Raw genomic sequence first — 18,224 nt, forward strand, 5'->3', positions numbered from 1 at the left:
CAAATAATAAAAGGGGGCCAGTTTGGTATAAACAAACTGCAGGAAGTGTTTTTGATAATCATAATATGAGTTTATGTAATGACTTTGTCCAATACCAGTTTCCTTCAAACAAACATTTGCAAACAAGATGAGGCACTTTAACCTGATTAAACTATTACACGTGCATGGCATCAGCATTATTACTTTAGTGCCACCACAAAAGTGCATGGTGTTTGGCAGGTAGTCTTTGTTGTTGTTTACAATCTAAACTTTAACTTTTGTAGAAGGCAAATATTTTATCTTGTAGATATCGCTCAGCATGAAAGATAGTTGGAAGAAGATAACACGATTCTTTTCTTTATAGCTATCTTGTCACTCAATCCGCATGATAAGAATGCCTGATGTCTCTTTTCAATTTTCTTTTCCTTGAAGTAACCAGGGAAATGCAGTAGGATTGGTCTGGCCAATCTTCTGCCGCTGGAGGCCGCTAAACTCTACGGGCAAAACAGCGACAGTGCAACGCGGAAGTAAGAGCCTACACTAAAATCTATTGCAAAGTTGGTTGAGGAAGCTTTCCCGAACAGAACTGAAGGGTTAGATGTCCCCGCGTCCAAGAGCCCCACTTCTCTGATGAGACACAACAGAATGCCTCAGTTCAGTCTCCTGTCTTCCTTTGCCTTAGGCGTTTTAGGTTTTCTCCTCCCCCACGCTGTATTTGACTCTTGTCGGGGACTGTGGGATACAAGGTGTGCGAGGCAGGCGAGGCAAGGTAAAGTCGGATGGCTGCTTGTCTGCCCTTACGTGGCGCAGCGCCCTGTACCCAGGCTGGCGTTAGATCAGTTTGCCCCCGGGTCTTAGCCTACGCAGGGACAAATGCCAATACCTGGAGCTGGGGGAGCGGATTGGATACCGACTCTTACTGTGCAACGGCCTGGCTAGAGCCCAGCGCAAAGCGCATCCCCAGCGCACTGAAGGCCACCCCTGGGGCAGCGGATTTTTGTCAGCCCCTTGAATGGCCGGGCGATGAAATTGTTTTGGGGCTGGAGTCTCCCGGCAGGGGCTGCGGCCGGCAGCCAGGCTCCCGCTCCCCGGCACACACACACCCCCTCCCCCCGCACGCGCGCGCCCGGTGGGGGCAATCTGGTGGGGGGGGGAGGGGCGGAGGAGAGAGGGCAACGGCTGCTGACGAGAGACCCCAGCCCAAGGCGGGTGAGGGGAGCCCACCTCCACCTGCAAAGCCAAGCCCAGGGAGAACCCTCGGGAATCCCAACGCCCGACCGGGCGGGGGGGGGGGTTAGCTGGGAACCCCCAAGCTTCGGGGGTGCGCCCACCCCACAGGTGAGGAATATAAAGGGGCGTGGCTGGGTTTGACCAGGGGGTCGCTCGTCTTTCATCGCTCCTCAGGCAGCGGGGCTCTCCCCTTCCTCGGGGGGGGGGGGCGAGGCCCTGGACCCCGCTGTGGGAAGCCTGGGGGTGGGTGTGACAGGGTCCCCGGCGCACGAAAGGCGGCGGAGGAGTGTCTGTGCCCCCGCCCGTCTGTCCCGCCAGCCTGCTCCACCCCTGGGGCGCGCAGGAGGCGCCCATCTCCTTTTCTGGCCGGGGCTATTTGCATAGCCCCCGCGTGCGCTGGGAGCGCGGGGAGGGGGTGGGATTATTGCCGAGTTCCCTTCCATCCACCCCCCGGGGGGGGGGGTTACAGAGGATCTCCCCCCTCCCCAGTTTAAGACACACTGAAGGAGAAAAGCGGCTCCTCCGCCGCTTCCCGCCCCACTTCTCCCGCAGCCGGCTCCCAAGCGCCGCCGCCTCTTGCTGCTGCGGCTGCTGTTGCGCGCCCGGGGCGGGAGCCGCTCGCTGCAGCCCGAGGGCGGATCGGGGCCGCCGCAGACCCGCTCTCTCTGCTGCGGGACCATGAGCCAGGGCGACGGGAGGCTGCGAGGGGCGGCGGCTGCCGCCGGGCTGCCCCCAGCCGGCGCCCGGTGGGCGGGGGGCGGCGGCTCCGCAGCCCTCTGCCTGCTCCTCTCGCTCACCTCGCTGGCCGCCTGCCTGCTGCTGAGCGCCAAGACGTGCGAGCTGCAGGGCAGGGTGGCGGCGCTGGAGGAGCGGGGCAGCCCCGGCTGGGCACCGGGAGCCCCCCTGAGCCCCGCACCGCTGCTCGCCCTGCTGCAGCCCCACATGGAGCAGCTCTTCCGGGAGGTGAGTGTTGCGGGGGCCGGGCATGGGCTGCGGGCTCCCCGCAGGGGATTTTGCCCCCGGCGCTGGGCTCCGGCCCCAACTTGAACCCCCAGGGATGGGGCTGAGCCCAGAACCCCTGAGTGTGTCGGAGGGAGCACTGCAGCCTGGGGGCTTTGCAAGTCTCTGGGGGGTGTATGGCACAGCTCTGGCTTGGAGGCTGCCTGGCATACGGCAGAGAAATGGGGGCCTTGCGGGGGGGGTCCCAAGACGAGCCTCAGCTCCCCCTGTGCCAGGGGGCTGGGGCCAGAGTGGCCTTTGCGTTCCCATCAGTACCTGACCCCTGTAGAGCCTAAAGGATGCCCAAGCCCCGCCCCTTAACATTAAGCCTCCCCGGCTTGGGTTCTGGCTATGCCGTGGGTTCAGTTCCCAGTGAAGTGAGCGGGAGCTGAAGGTACTAGTACTAGGCAGGATCGGGCCCAGCTGTGACTGTGAGGTGGGCGAGTATCATTATCCCAAAGGGAGACAGGAGAGGTTCCATGACGGCCCGAGGTTACATGAGTGCAGTCAATATTACCTGCTAACTGGTGGCAAGGTGCAGACTGGTTTCAGAGTAGCAGCCGTGTTAGTCTGTATTCGCAAAAAGAAAAGGAGCACTTGTGGCACCTTAGAGACTAACCAATTTATTTGAGCATAAGCTTTCCTGAGCTACAGCTCAGGCACAGAGATGGTTAAATGAACTGCTTAAGGTGATATGCTGTCTAGTGGCAGGGGGCACAATAAACCCCCTAAAGTGCAGTAGCTCTTGATTACAAGTTTGAGTAGCAGGCCATGAAAGATGGGATTATTGATTACTTACCTTGCAGCTAAAGTAATCGATTAAACAGTATAAGCACCTCTGGACTCTGAGAAGAATACTGTTGATATAAATGAAAAGTGTAAATACTGTGGGTCAGATTCTGCCACCTTTATTCACACTGAATACCTTACTTTGTGAGTAGCCCTGTTGATTTCAAGGTGGTTAACTTGTGGAGTAAGATGTGGAAGAGTTTGGCCCTTCAGTAGTGATTTATAAGGGGGAAAAAAATCCGTGAATATAGCAAATTTTATTCCTGTGGGAAAAGAGAATCCCTGTATTTAAAAAAACATTTATCTTTGGCTGTAATGGACAACTATTTTTATGTTACACGTACATTAACGTGGTCCCCCATTATTTTACAGAGTATCATAAAGCATCATATAGTACAATGGTGCTGAGTTGATTTATGGATGATAGGAACACCAACAGCTACTGTTCTTGTATTTACTGAGTCTTTTGCTATGATCCCATAGTTTCTTGTGCTGAATGAATTGTTCCGCTTCCAGAGTGAGTTTCTATATTTGTTTCTATCTTCTAATACAAAAACTAACACTACTCAGGAGATTATGAGTTTTGGTGCCAACTGTAGTACTTAGTTCAGGTGGATTTTGTTTGAGTGACTTTTGTCCAGTAGTAAAGAGTTTTGGGATACTATTACTGATTAGCTAGTTTAGAATATAACCTTAATTGTTCATAAAACTGAAGCAGGTTATAGTGAGATTCCAACAGGATATTAGTGGGTAGTGTAAGCTTGACATCTGTGGAAGTGCCTACACAATGGAATATTGGGTTGGCTTTTTATTCTTGTATTGCATCACTGGTATATAAGAGATTGTCTCTGCCCCAAGAAGTTTGCAATACTGAAGGCCCCAATACTGCAGAAAGCTTACATATAACTTTACCCTCTTGAGTAGTTCCATGGAAGTAAAGTTACACATGTACTTGAGGGTGGAAAGGGAAAGGAGACAACAGTAAACAGTGGGAAGGGACTGTTGAGAGATCACTGATTTAGCAAGGAAAGCAGAATGTATATGTTGCTTGCTTGCTTACATTTTAAATTATGGGTAGGTGTCAAAGAAGGGAATAGGTGAAACCACATGGAGGTCTGTGGTGTGAAGTTAACAGAAAACTGAGAGATGTGAAGGAAGAACCCATCGTTGCCTGGCATTCAGAAAGATGGAGACTATTCCAGGCACAGAGGGTAGTGTTAATACAGGGGTGGGGGCCATATGCCTTCTCATCTATCTATCAATCAGTCATCTAGGTATGATTTACGGGATAATACGGAGTATCAGTGCAGAGAGGGTGCTTGCAAACGAGACACTTTCAGATGTGTTTAGATTATTTCAGTCAGTAAATATGTGTGTACGTGGGGAATTATACTTGCTCTCAGGCAATGCCACAGAAACAGTTTCTCACTGAGACTTAGTAAAGTGTGGAAAGCTTGCTTTGTATTGTGAATACTCAGATGGGGATTGTAGAGGGAAACTAAAGTGAAACCACATAATTGAATTCCTAATGCAAGAATAAATATGTTGAAACATTTAGTGTGACCAAACGTCTGTCAATAATGAGAGCACAAATTTTTAAATGAGTAACAGATTCAAGGAATGAATGCTAATTAGTCATTCTGCTATCTTTTTAATATGTACAGTAGGCGTCAGTCCTGCTAAACTACATCTTCATTTATGTTCATTTTAAATAACAAAAATGCTCTTTGCTTAACTTCTTGTTAATTATATAAAACATGACTAGCAAAGTAACTTTTTTTTTTGCGCTTGAGAATTTCACTATAGGTAAGACTGTTTTACCAGTCTATTTCATGACCATAAACTGATATTTACAGGTTTTTTTCCTTTCAAATTCTACCACCAAATCACAGAAGAAACAAACCTAAAACTAGATATAATATTGTGTCCTCTGTTACTGCAGAGCATTAATGTACCCTGCTACTAGAGCTCTGCTGACATAACCTTTGAAAGTGAGGCACATTCAAGGGCATAAATACAATACAGCCGTGCTGGGATGTGTTCCATAAAAATACGGCGGGGGGGAGGGGGGAATGTTTGACAAGAAGAACAGGATAGGAAGTCAGTAGAGTAGAGAAGAAGGATGGTCTTGTGGCTAAGGCACTGGATTGGAATTCAGGTGACTAGATTTCAATTCCTGCCTTCGCGACAGAGACCTCCCCTCTAATGGTATGTCTACACTGGCAGAGTTACAGTGCTGGCCGTTACAGCGCTGCTCAGAGAATGCTGAAGGGAAACCATTGTTGTGTGTTCACACGGTCAGCTGCCTGTGCAGAGCATCTCTTCCTCTTCTGCTGCTAAGAGCTGTGGGAAGGCAGAGGAGGTCGTGGGATATCCTGGTTCCTGTCCCAATGCCCCGTGATGCATTGCTTTGCATCCCAGCAATCCCCATGCTTCCATCTGCATTTGGCGCCATCTTTCAACAGTTTGTGTACTGCATGCTCTGCTCTGCCTCTTTGGGCTGCAGGAATGGATTCCACACTGTTGACCAATGTGCTGCTTGCTCTCACTACCACGTCATGAGTGGCAGTGGAGTTATTCCTTAAACTACAAAGGCAAGAGGAGTGCAACATTGATCTCACCATACTTACCAGCTACGACACCAGATTGCATGTGGCATTTACAAAGGTGCTGACGACAGCACCTTTGGGCTTGGGAAACAAGCACTGAGTGGTGGGATCACATCGTCATGCATGTCTGGGATGATGAGCAGTGGCTGCATAACTTTCGGATGAGGAAAGCCACATTCAGGGGACTGTGTGATTAGCTCACTCCAACCTTGCGGCGCAAGGACACGAGAATGAGATCTGCCCTGCCCTTGGAGAAGCGTGTGGCGATTGCACTGTGGAAGCTGGCTACTCCAGACTGCTGCCGTTCGGTAGCTAACCGGTTTGGAGTGGGAAAGTTGACTGTTAGACTCGTGTTGATGGAAGGGTGCAGGGCCATTAATTGCATCCTGCTCCGAAAGACGGTGACTCTGGGCAACGTGCCTGACGCTGTGGATGGCTTTGTGCAAATGGGCTTCCCTAGCTGCAGAGAGGCGATAGCTGGCACGCATATTCCAATTCTGGCACCAGACCACCTAGCCACCAAGTACATTTATCGGAAGGGGTATATCTCAATGGTTCTCCAGGCGCTTGTGGATCACTGTGGGCATTTCATGAACATTAATACAGGCTGGTCCGGAAAGGTGCATGATGCACACATCTTTCAGAACGTTGGTCTGTTCAGGAAGCTGCAAGCAGGGACTTTCTTCCCAGACCAGAAGATTACCATAGGGGAAGTTGAAATGCCCACTGTGATCCTTGGAGAGTGTGCGGACCCCTTAATGCCATGGCTTATGAAGCCATACGCGGGGCACCTTGACAGCAGCAAGGAGCGGTTCAACAACATGCTGAGCAGAATGACTGTTGAGTGTGCTTTTGGCTGTTTAAAGGCTTGCTGGCGCTGCCTATATGCTCTGGCTGATGACAATATTCCTAGGCTTATAGCCGTGTGCTGTACGCGCCATAATATTTGTGAAGGGAAGGGTGAAAGCTTCACTCAGGGCTGGACTGCAGAGGCTCAGTGCCTGGAGGCTTATTTTGAACAGGCAGAGACCAGGGCTATTAGAGGGGGACAGCGCAGGGCCATAAGGATCAGGGATGCCTTGAGGCAGCAATTTGAATCTGAAAGCCACTAATATTTGTTGCTATGCTCGGGATTGCAGTGCTTGTAATGCTAGGAGGTGACTGTGATTGGTGCAGATGATGTACTATGAAGGTTTAAGAAAATTGCCTGTTGCTTTGCAGGGCTCTGTTTACTTTCAATTAATGAAATAAAAGATTGCTTTCAAACCAAAACAATTCTTTTATTAAAAAGCAACAACTGGAGGAGAGAGACAAACAAAAAACCACATCAGCGCTGAGGGGGATGCGGGAAGGGAGAGGGTCTTAGGAGGAGGTGGGGTCCCAGGATGGTTAAAGATTTGTGTATGTCCAGGTATCATATCCAACCTTGTCCTTTAAAGTACAGTGCTGCGGGTACTGTACTTCAGCAGGGCTAAACTGCAGAGGGACGGGTGTTGAGTGCAGTGGGTACTGGGAGTCCACGGTGCTGGACTGTGACAGGGGAGGAGTAGAATGCAGCAGGTACAGACTGGAGCCACGAGGTTAATAAGAGTGTGTTGGCTGTGTCTGGGGGGCGCATAGGAACGAATTTTGCGACAGCGGCTGCAGGGGAGGGCGGGCACAGAGCTGCTTGGTTTGCAGCGCTAGTAGCGCCTGGAGCATGTCTGTTTAGTGCTCCATAACATTTAAGAGCTGCTTCGTGGGTTTGTTCTGGCATGCTGCATTCTCCTTTCAGTCCCTCTTCTCGCTGTCCCGCCACTCTTTCAATTCTTGTTTTTCAGCTGCGGAGTGCATCATAACGTCACGCAGAAAGTCCTCTTTAGTTCTTTGTGGCCGCTTTCTAATTCTGCGCAGCCGTTCAGCCAGCGATAAGAAAGAGGGAGACTAGGCTCCCAAGCTCATATCTGTGAAGCCAATATGCAACATTTTACAGAAGCAGTATTGTTTGCAACACACACACCACTGATTCAGTGATTTGAAAGAGCCACTTTTCACATACCTATCACTAACTGGCTTACCCCAGCAAGCACACATGAGCCATAAGACCCCCAGAATGGTGAGTAACTGCAGGAGCAGGGGAAATCTGTGTTCCAGGACCATACTGTACACTGGGCACATGGCTCTTGGGGAGAGCCAGCACTGTGGGGGGGGGCCTTATGATCATTACTGTCCCCACATTTTCCACAGGCTGTATTCATTATGGAAGATACCTCACTCCTGAGGGTGAGCAGGGAATCAAGGGAGGGTCTTCTCCAAGACTGTGGCTTCCACCCTGGCCCTTATGGAAATCTGAGGCAGATTCCTGTGAAGTGAGGGAGTCAATCAACACCCTGTTCCACAGCTTAGACTAGACATGTGGTGGTACGTGCATCATACAGACACAAGCCTGCTTTCTGTAACCCTCCTGCCCCCAACAACTTGCTTCAGCGATTCCCAAAATCAAAGAGAAGAGCTGCTGGCTGCATGCGTCTCTGACCTCCAAGTCGTCCTCTGCCTCTGGGTCCCCCTCCACATCCTCATCCAAGATTTCCTCCTCCTGACTCGGTCCACTCTCAACTGGCATGTGAGCCACCCAAGTATCCACAGCGGCCTTCACAGTGGAGGTGGGGTCACCACCGAGTATCACATCCAGCTCTTTGTAGAACTGGCAGCTCGTGGGCGCAGCACTGGAATGCTGGTTTGCCTCCTGCGATTTGTGGTAGGCGTTCCGCAGCTCCTTCACTTTGACCCTGCACTTCAGTGTGTCCTGGTCATAGCCCCTTTCTGTCATGCATCATGAAATCTGTCCGTAGGTATCAAAATTCCTATGGCTGGAGCGCAGCTGGGACTGGACAGCCTCCTCTCCCCAAATGCTGAGGAGGTCCAGCAGCTTGGCATTGCTCCAAGCGGGGGATCGTCTGGTGCATGGAGCAGGCATGGTCACCTGGAAAGATACGCTGAGACCACTGCACGCGTCACTGAGCAAACAGGAAGGGGACTTTCAAAATTCCCAAGGAATTTAAGGGGTAGGGCTCACAGTTGGTCACCTGAGGACAGGGCAGTAGAGGTCAAACTGATGACCAGAGAGGCGAGAACAGGCATTGTGGGACACCTCCCAGAGGCCAATCGCAGCGCTGTAATCAACCAGGGTCACTGGCACCACGGCGCTGTAGCCCTGGCACAGAAAACTATACACCTCTCATCGGGGTTTTTTTTGTTTTTTGTTTTTTTGTTTTTTACAGCGTTGCAACTGTCTAGTTTCTGCACACTAAGTGGCTTGGCAGAGTGTACACCTCAGGAGTTTCAACGCAGAAAGCTGCTTTACTGCGCAGAAACTTGCCAGTGTAGACAAGGCCTAAGCTTGGACAAATTGCTTATTCTCTCTGTGCTTCAGTTCCCTATCTTCTGCTTGTGTATCGTATCTCTTTCTCCTGCCTTTTATCTGTCTTGTCTATCTAGATTGTAAGGCTTTCTTTGAGGCAAGGGCTGTCTCATACTATGTGTTTGTGTAGGGTCTAGCACAATGGGGCCCTGATCTTAGTTGAGGCGTGTTGACAGGTTTTCTTCCCCTCCCCTGCTTTTCTGAATGGAGATTCAAACAATGGGTAAATAAAAAACTCAACCTCATGAAGTTTATGTGCAAAACAAATATCTTGGTGCCCAAATTGGGGTTTATGCACCCTTTTAGTTGTAGACCCAATCCTCAGGGATTTCATGCATGCTTTTGTAAATTTGACCCAATAAATACACAGACCTACGCTAGTGTTCTCTGAAGTCTTATTTGCATAAAACCTCACTGAGAGTTTGTTGCTCTTTAATGAAAACATTCTATAGATTCATAGTACAGTGTACTCAGTGGTTCTCAACTAGGGGTACATCTACCTATGGGGGTACACGGGGTCTTTCAGGGGGTACATCAGATCATCTACATATTTGCCTAGTTTTATAACAGGCTACATATAAAGCACTAGTAAAGTCAGTACAAGCTATTTCATACAGGCAATTACTTGTTTATACTGCTCTATATACTATACACTGATATTTAAATCCAATATTTATATTCCAATCAATTATGGTAAAAATGAGAAAGTAAGCAATTTTTCAGTAATAGTTTGCTGTGACACTTTTGTATTTTTATGTCTGATTTTGTAAGCAAGTCATTTTTAAGTGAGGTGAAACTGGGAGTACGCAAGACAAATCAGACTCCTGAAGGGGATACAGTAATCTGAAAAATTGAAAACCAGTGCTCAATACAATATGTATTTAACCACATGGTGCAGGTATAGTAATATCTCCGTTTACTCCTTAACAAAAGCTTGAATTCAAAAGGCATAGTTCTCATGCATAAAAATTTTAATGCGAGGATTAAAGAAATATTTAGTTGTAATCAGAGCCGGACAATTTAGTTCACAATGGATTTATTGTTCCTTATTAGCCATATAGTGTTCAGATTAATCAGTTTAATGCTTAGGAAAATTCAATAGAAGACCGCAACACTCATTTCAGAATTAAAGAGATGCAAATATTTTCTTTATTCCCCAAGATATCTAAATCTAATGAATGGATTAAAAATGGGCTAATGTACATTCTTGCCCTGGGCACTTTCATCAGTTTTATAATAGGGATGACTGTAAAAGTCATAAATGACTCACCTGTAATGCTCAAACTGCAATATGTGGTTGTCAGAGAAATGCATGATGGATTTGGGAACAAGAATGGTCTAAACTAACAGTTGACTGAACTCTCTGTATTCTTTTAGGAATTTGTGCAGTTTTATAATATGTGGCTATAAAGCTCTGCAATCCAAACCAATACAAATGTATGTACAATTGCAAGCACTGCACTGTGTCAATAAAAAGACTTTTTCACCCATAGGACACTAGGGACACTTTCAGCCTTGGGTCAGGAGTACTGGCTTGTCAGTCTTAAGTGCAAGTCAGCAGCTTGGTTTGAGAGCAGTGAATAATTAGGTTTCCTATGTCTGGACTGAGTTATGTGGCTATCCCAGGATTCTGGACAAGAGCGTTTTTCCTAGCCAGTTAAGACTGATGAAAGTTTTAAACACAGTTTTTTGGGGGCATTTTCAGATGACAGATAACCCTTAACTTGAACAAAACATTTTAATAGATATGTTCCTCTCTCCCTGCTCCCCACCAGAATCAGCGACAGCCAAGTTGGGGGTCTGATTCAAAACCCATTCCGATCAGTGGGAACCTCTCTGTTTACTTCAAGGGACTTTGGATTGGGCTCCTACTGGATAATATTTACAAACCTGCTGTTGTGATAGGTGTACTGCAAGTGTGCCCTTGTTTTCTCTAATGGATGTTGTAATGCTGTTGTTGTAGTACAGAATATTTGAAAATGAGGCAGCAGCTTCCATGCTCTGTGACCAAAAAAGGAAAAAAAAGGCTTTTAATGTATGATGATATATATGAAAGTGTTTGGAGAAAACAATTTTAAAACTCAAGCAGTTTTCACCCTTCCATCAGTACAGCACCCTGTAGTTGGAATTGTTCTACTGTGTGCCTGAAACCAACAGAAATATCTACATATATGCAGATAACATGGGCTTAAAAATATGCAGTCAAGTAATATACCATCAGTGCTACCACCATGGATTTATTATGGTGACTTCTAGGGGACATTTTTACATCTCTGTGAATAGGTTGTTTCCTGCAGTTTGTGACAAGCTGGAGGAAAACTTTTGGTTCAAATATTCCCAGTGAAAGAATAAGTATCAGTATTATGCTGATGTTTGCTGACGGAGGAGGGTAAATAGTGCCTAATGTTTTCAGTGTCCCATAAGCTTGTAGAAAGCAATGTAGCCTATAAGTGAACTTGGGAAATGTCATCTAGATGAAATTACTAAAAGGTGGGTGCACAGTGGGTTGAAAGACCATACTCAAAGAGTAGTTCTCAATGGTTTGCTGTCAAATTGGGAGGGTGTGTTTAGTGGTGTCCTGCAGGGGTCAGTCCTGGATCCAGAACTAGTCAATATTTTCATTAATGACTTGGATAATGGAGTAGAGAGTATGCTTATAAAATTTGCAGATAACACCAAGCTGGGAGGGGTTGTAAGCATTTTGGAGTACAGGTTTAAAATTCAAAAAGCTGGAAAAAAGGCTTATGTGATTCTGGGGTATATTAACGGGACTCTTGTATGTAAGACACAGGTGGTCATTTTCCCACTCTACGTGGCACTGGTGAGGCCCCAGCTGGAGTAGTATATCCAGTTCTGGGCATCACAGTTTAGGAAGGATGTGGACAAATTGGAAAGAGTCCAGAGGAGAGCAACAAAAATGATGAAATGTTTGTAAAACCTGACCTATATGGAAAGGTTGAAAACACTGGGCTTGTTTAGTCGTGAGAGAAGAAGACTCGGGAGACCTGATAAGTCTCCTAATATGTTAAGGGCTTGGGGGTGTGCACAGGGGGGGCAGGCAGAGGCATGGTCCCACCCCAATGGTTGGCGGGGGCATAACTCCTCCAGGGCCGCAGTGCGGGCACAGAACGTGTCCTCCAAAAGCGGTCAAATTTAAATTCCTGTGCTATTATAAAGAGGATGGCGATGGATTGTTTTCCATGTCCACTGAAGGTAGGACAAGAAGTAATGGGGTTACTCTGTAGCAAGGGAGATTTAGGTTAGATATTAGGAAAAGCTTTCTAACTATAAGGGTAGTTAAGCTCTGGAATAAGCTTCCGGGGAGATCATGGAGTTGCCATCGTTGGTAGCGTCTAAAAACAAGTTGGACAAATGTCTGTAAGGCATGGCCTAGGTTTCCTTGTCCTGCCACAGTATCTCTGGGCCAGATTCTGCCATGCTTAAGTAGTGTCTTATTTGGCAAGTAACTTCTTTGCTTTCCAAGGGGAAAGGTTTTACTCTCCATGAGTAAGGGTGGCAGACGGACCAATTTTGAATGTCTTGTGTATTATTTTAGAAGAAGCTATTGTTAAACTGAAAAGGAGTACTTGTGGCACCTTAGAGACTAACCAATTTATCTGAGCATAAGCTTTCGTGAGCTACAGCTCACTTCATCGGATGCATACTGTGGAAAGTTTAGAAGATCTTATTATATACACACAAAGCATGAAAAAATACCTCCTCCCACCCCACTCTCCTGCTGCTAATAGCTTATCTAAAGTGATCACTCTCCTTACAATGTGTATGATAATCAAGTTGGGCCTGGATTTGTGCTGGAAATGGCCCAACTTGATTATCATACACATTGTAAGGAGAGTGATCACTTTAGATAAGCTATTAGCAGCAGGAGAGTGGGGTGGGAGGAGGTATTTTTTCATGCTTTGTGTGTATATAATAAGATCTTCTACACTTTCCACAGTATGCATCCGATGAAGTGAGCTGTAGCTCACGAAAGCTTATGCTCAAATAAATTGGTTAGTCTCTAAGGTGCCACAAGTACTCCTTTTTCTTTTTGCGAATACAGACTAACACAGCTGTTACTCTGAAACCTATTGTTAAACTGGACTGACAAAAATAGAGGTGGAGTTTTGTCCATAGCATGAAGAGGATTTGTTTTGTAATTTGGCCCTTTGTTCGCATGCAGTGATTATATATTTATTCTCTAAATATCTTCTTTTTTTTTTTCTTCCCCCTCTCCCTCTGGACAGAAACTGGGTGAAGGATTAGCCAAGCTGCGGACAGTGCGAGAGGCTCCATCTGAATGTGTCTGCCCACCAGGTATGTGGAACAGTGACATCTTTATACCATTACCACCAAAGTTTGACTGTTGGTAAATTGTTGATAGTCTTACTGGGTTAATACTGCCCACATTCCTCTTCTTTCTTTTAGCTGCTCCTTTATATTAAATGGAATATGCTAACGAGTTTAAATACCTCCAAAAATGAAGTGCCCTCTTCTGATCAACTGGATTAACTTTCCTTGGCTTGCATTTGTGTGTTTACATGACTATGGTGTTTGGGGCTTGAGTGGGGGAGCCATGTGCACTATTAAGTAACTGTTTTACTCTAACAGATGTACTGACCTTGTGCCCTACACAGTCCACTGAAAGACATTCAGAAAAAGACCTACCAAAACCTCTGCAGTTTAAACATCAGTGTGATAATTAAAAGCTGTATCACCACCTCCTTTTAAGATGCGAGAGTAGCTTCTCCAGCATTGCTCTGCATATGAAAACTCTCATTGGCTGTTTAAATTCCCTCACACAGTTTAATGAACTTCCTAGACAATCAAGATCTTCCTGTTTTGTTTTGAAAGAGCACCCTCTTTAGAAACAATAAACATCTTCAATTAGTCTGCGTGGTAATCACATTTACACAAATGTACTCGAAATATTCAGCGGTTGTAGTAAATTGTTTGTGATTCGCCTTATGGAGCATTTCTAATTTTTTTTGCACAGATGTGTTGTGAAGATGAGCTAGATTGGACAATATTTGATGATGGAAAATGCACGGAAGTGCTAAATTTTCTTTAAAACATTTATTCAATCATTATTGACTCAACATTGACTGTAATCTCTTTAGAACAATATGGAAAGCTTACGGTATGTAGAGCTGTCTGTACATTGTGCACGGAGGGATAATTTTAACATTTGAGGTCAAAAGCTTCCATATGAGTGTATTTTAGTCTTGTACAGAAATCAAAGTCTACCTAAACAGCACTGATTAAGATGAAATTACTTTTGTATAAAAAGCTGAAAGTTCCAGCATTTGAAAACCCAGTAGATAAAAAATGTATTCTGGGATTTTCCCAACACACTGGACAAGAAAACTATCACAGTCTGGCTCCCAGCATTATTCCTTACTCATGAGACAAAAATGGTGTAATGGTGTTTTTCCTTTTGCTGTTAAGCCTTAAAATTATACATAATAGCCTATAAAATATTTGACTCATGGCTCTTTTAAAAGCATTAATGCAATTGTAGTAATTGTATTTAATTTATTTGCTTGTGGTTAGCTAACGTGAATGGCCTTTATGCTCCATGTCTGGGCTGACTGTCTTGCAACCAGACTAGATTAGTTGAGAAACAAATCAGGGTTATTTCAGCCCATATCTGAATGTCCGGGAAAGTCTGGAAGAAAGGCCTTTTCTTTTTCTCATGCACATTTTGGCTCAGAGGAGGGAAAATTAACTTTATTCCCTTGGTGTTCCCAACTAACAATAGCTGACCTGATGCTCTTCATCTCTGTTCTGTGCTTTCCTTCTGCTGACAAGGCAAATTATCGCCTTGGGACCAGAGCTGGCAAAGTCAGTGGGGCTCTGGGTGCACACAGCTCACTGCAGGATCGAGGTCTTGAGCTGCAAAATTTGTTAACCAGAGTACTTGTAATCAGGAAGGTACTGATGCCTGCTGAGTTAAGTGTTAAGCACTGAAAAATCCTTTTAAGTACAAAAGGCAACTGAGATCCAAGAGTCTCTTTTGTTGCATAGGTGAGCCACCACTCTGTTAAAGGGCCGATGGATTTGTTTGAATGAGTGGGGGGAAGATATTCAAAATAAGTATTCTATATGCTGGTCAAATACTTGTTGCAATTGTAGTAGAGTAATTTTGTAAGGAAAAAGAAAGAAGAAAAGCTTTTGTGAAGCGACTGGTGATACACAGTTACTGTGAACCTGCTACCAATCCTGACTCCCGTCAACCAATAATAATATTTGTACCTGTGTAGTACTCTTCCTCCAAAGAGATGAGTGCTTCGTTAAGTTGGTGGTGGTGACCACGCTTCCCCTTATATAAAACTGAAGATTTTTCAGTTTTTTCTGAAGTTCAGCTGACAGCCATTTTTATTTGTCGTAGCAGCCTTTCCTCCAATATTCTTTGCTGAGGAATATTAAATTCCTCTGTGACCCCTAGTTAAATACTCTGATCCTCAACAGTGCTGATCACCTGCAACTGTCATTGAAGTCATCTGGAACTGCAGGGATAAGTCACATCTTTAGAAAGCTGTGGCCAGAATCTGTTCTCAGATCTGGCCTTTCTGCAGCAGTCAGGAGGTGCAAAGGGGCCAGAAACTGGCTGCCACTGGCCAGTAGAGAATTCCCCTGTAGGAGGAGAGTTGCTGGCTGGTGCGGGTGTGCTGGGTCTAGGTCAAGGATCGGCAACCTTTCAAAAGTGGTGTGCCGACTCTTCATTTATTCACTCTGATTTAAGGTTTTGCGTGCCAGTAATACATTTTAACGCTTTTAAAAGGTCTTTTTCTATAAGTCTATAATATACATACAGTAGTTTAGTTATAAAGTAAATAAGGTTTTTAAAATGTTTAAGAAGCTTCATTTAAAATTAAATTAAAATGAAGACCTTATCAGTTTCGTGTGATCCTTGCCCTTCCTTTTCCTTGTTGAGTTTTCCAATGTCTGGCACCTCTTTGGATACTTTAAGTTGCACACTTCTGAGTGATTAGTTGTTCACCAGCTCGAGAGGGACAGAGGACAGATTTCATGTGTGAAAATATCTGTTCACACAGGTATGTGGATCCAAATGCTGAAAGCATTACAATCGCAGTTTTCTTCAAACAGTTAAATTTCACTGGCAGGGACATCCAGCAGGTCAGAATAGAGGCCCCATGATCTCTCTCGGTAGCTTCGCAGATCTCCAAACTTTGATGCCCACAATTCTGAGCTTTTTAACTGAATGAGCTGCATTTTGAAATCTTCAACACCCATCCACTGAAATACAGACCAATCCAAGTCACTTTCATTGAACTTTTCAGCTTTACTTAGAAAAGAAAGCATTGGGCCAAATTGCTGGAAATCTTGAAATCTGTCAGAAAATTCTGATTCCAGTTCTTGCAAGTAAATTCTAATCTCAACTTCAAATGCAGTGCACTGTTCCACGTGGCGTGATAGCGATGTAAGCAGCAAATCAGGACTTTAAAATATCCCAGTACAGTGGCGCTGGAACAATTTTTAAGGTGGGGGTGCTGAGCTGCACCCCCTCTTGCCTCTGTCTGCACTCCTCACTGCCCCAGGCTGGGGCTAGTGGGCCACAGCTGGGGGCAGCTGCAGACACCCGGGCCAGCAGCCGGGTCCCTAGGCCAGCAGCAGAGCCCCCCGGACCAGTGGCCAGGACCTGGGGCTGGCAGTGGTCTGAGCGGGGCCGGCAGACGGAACTCCAGCTGGCGGGGGCTGGCGGACCGGACCCCAGGTCGGCAGCAGAGCCCACAGGACCAGTGGCTGGGACCCAGGCAGTGTGAGTGCCACTGAAAATCAGCTCGGGTGCCACCTTTGGCACGCGTGCCACCGGTTGCCTACCCCTGGTCTAGGTGATTGGAGTTGGGGGACCAAAGCAAGGCAATCCTCCCCTTCTACAGAGTCAATTAAGGACCCTTGGTCAGTGGTGCAAGTTAGAGCTGCTTGCAAACTGCTCCAACTCTCGTTGGGGCCAACAAGCCAGAACTGAGTGGAACTCAGTCACAGGAGAGAATCAAGTTCATAGGCTTAATTTTACCCTTTCCAGAACATAGGCTAATGTAAGGTGATCCTTCCTTTTATTTGGAGCCGTATTTGGTTTTAAAGCAATACTTATGCTAGCTATTGTAACTTTATTTGCTACGTTTGGTATACGTTTGTGTTTCATGTAACTCTCCTTCTTCGCATCTTCTATACAAAGAGAACTTTTCTTGCTGTCCTCCCTGCCTTCATTATGAGGCTGGGGCGCTGTTGCTTGATTGAAAACACTTCCTAAGGGAAACTGGCCAGGCTAGGGAAAAAGAACAATTCAGCCACATATAAAGATGTGAGAGCTGGAAAAACAATCTCCTGAAGGGAAGGGGTTAACCATGATAAACCATCAAGTTAAAAGAGACTCAGAGCTAATGTGACCCGTGTCCTAGATATCATAAAATCACATGCAGGAGCCCTAAATCAAGGTTGAATGGTGGGATAGGACACCAGTTAAGCACTGATTGTGCTTTGACCAAATGGCTAATAATTTTCTAGATATTTTCATATGGCTTAATTGTTTTTGTTTTTTTAATAACTTGGCTTGTTTTATATGATCAGCTCTCAGTACTGATTTAAAAAAACTTTTAAAAATGGTAAGAATGAGTGACTCTAATTATAGAGTGTGTATGTGTGTGTGAGAAAATAAAATTCTTAATAAATAGAACCCCAGCAGGCTTTCAGTTGACTCTGTTTTGAAATAGAAAGTAGACAGTTGATCCACTGAGAGACACTTTTGTTATTGTCTATAGAGGTATCATTGGCCACCAGAGGGAGCCCATATTATTTCATGAATACCATAGAAACAAAATGAGAATGACAAGGAAAAGTAGCTCATGAAAAACCTTGGCTCAAGTCTATGATAAAATGAGGTACGTTCCTAGCTCCCTGCAAGGTCTGCGAGTTTGCAGAACTTCATGAAAATCCAACTTAATTTACATTTTGTTTTCATTTCTTCAACAACAACAACAACAAAAATTGCCTAAATGTGTGGCTAGAAATTTCTCCATAACTTGTTCAGCTCCATAACCTGAGTGTGAGAAGGTTGTTGCACAAGTTCCAGTGTTTGGTACCCTCGGGGCAGTACCCCTCACTGGCCAAGTTTAGTGCTGAGTGAATAGTAATGGTAGTGCTTGTTTTCTGTCTTGGCTTTGTGTCACAACTATGACCTTTCATTTTTCAAT

General features: G+C 45.7%; 1 protein-coding gene across 1 annotated transcript in view; it reads left to right on the forward strand.

The window, feature by feature from the left end:
• The first annotated feature begins 1,685 nt into the window (after positions 1-1,685).
• COL23A1 (collagen type XXIII alpha 1 chain) overlaps positions 1,686-18,224 on the forward strand; it is a 356,401-nt gene continuing 339,862 nt past the window's right edge. The window contains exons 1-2 of the mRNA XM_084637721.1: positions 1,686-2,172; positions 13,254-13,323. Coding sequence (XP_084493847.1) covers positions 1,888-2,172; positions 13,254-13,323 — 355 coding nt within the window. The 5' untranslated portion in view covers positions 1,686-1,887. The remainder of the gene's footprint in view (positions 2,173-13,253; positions 13,324-18,224) is intronic.

Source organism: Lepidochelys olivacea (assembly GCF_965140295.1).
Source record: "Lepidochelys olivacea isolate rLepOli2 genome assembly, chromosome: 8".
Lineage (NCBI taxonomy): Eukaryota > Metazoa > Chordata > Testudines > Cheloniidae > Lepidochelys > Lepidochelys olivacea.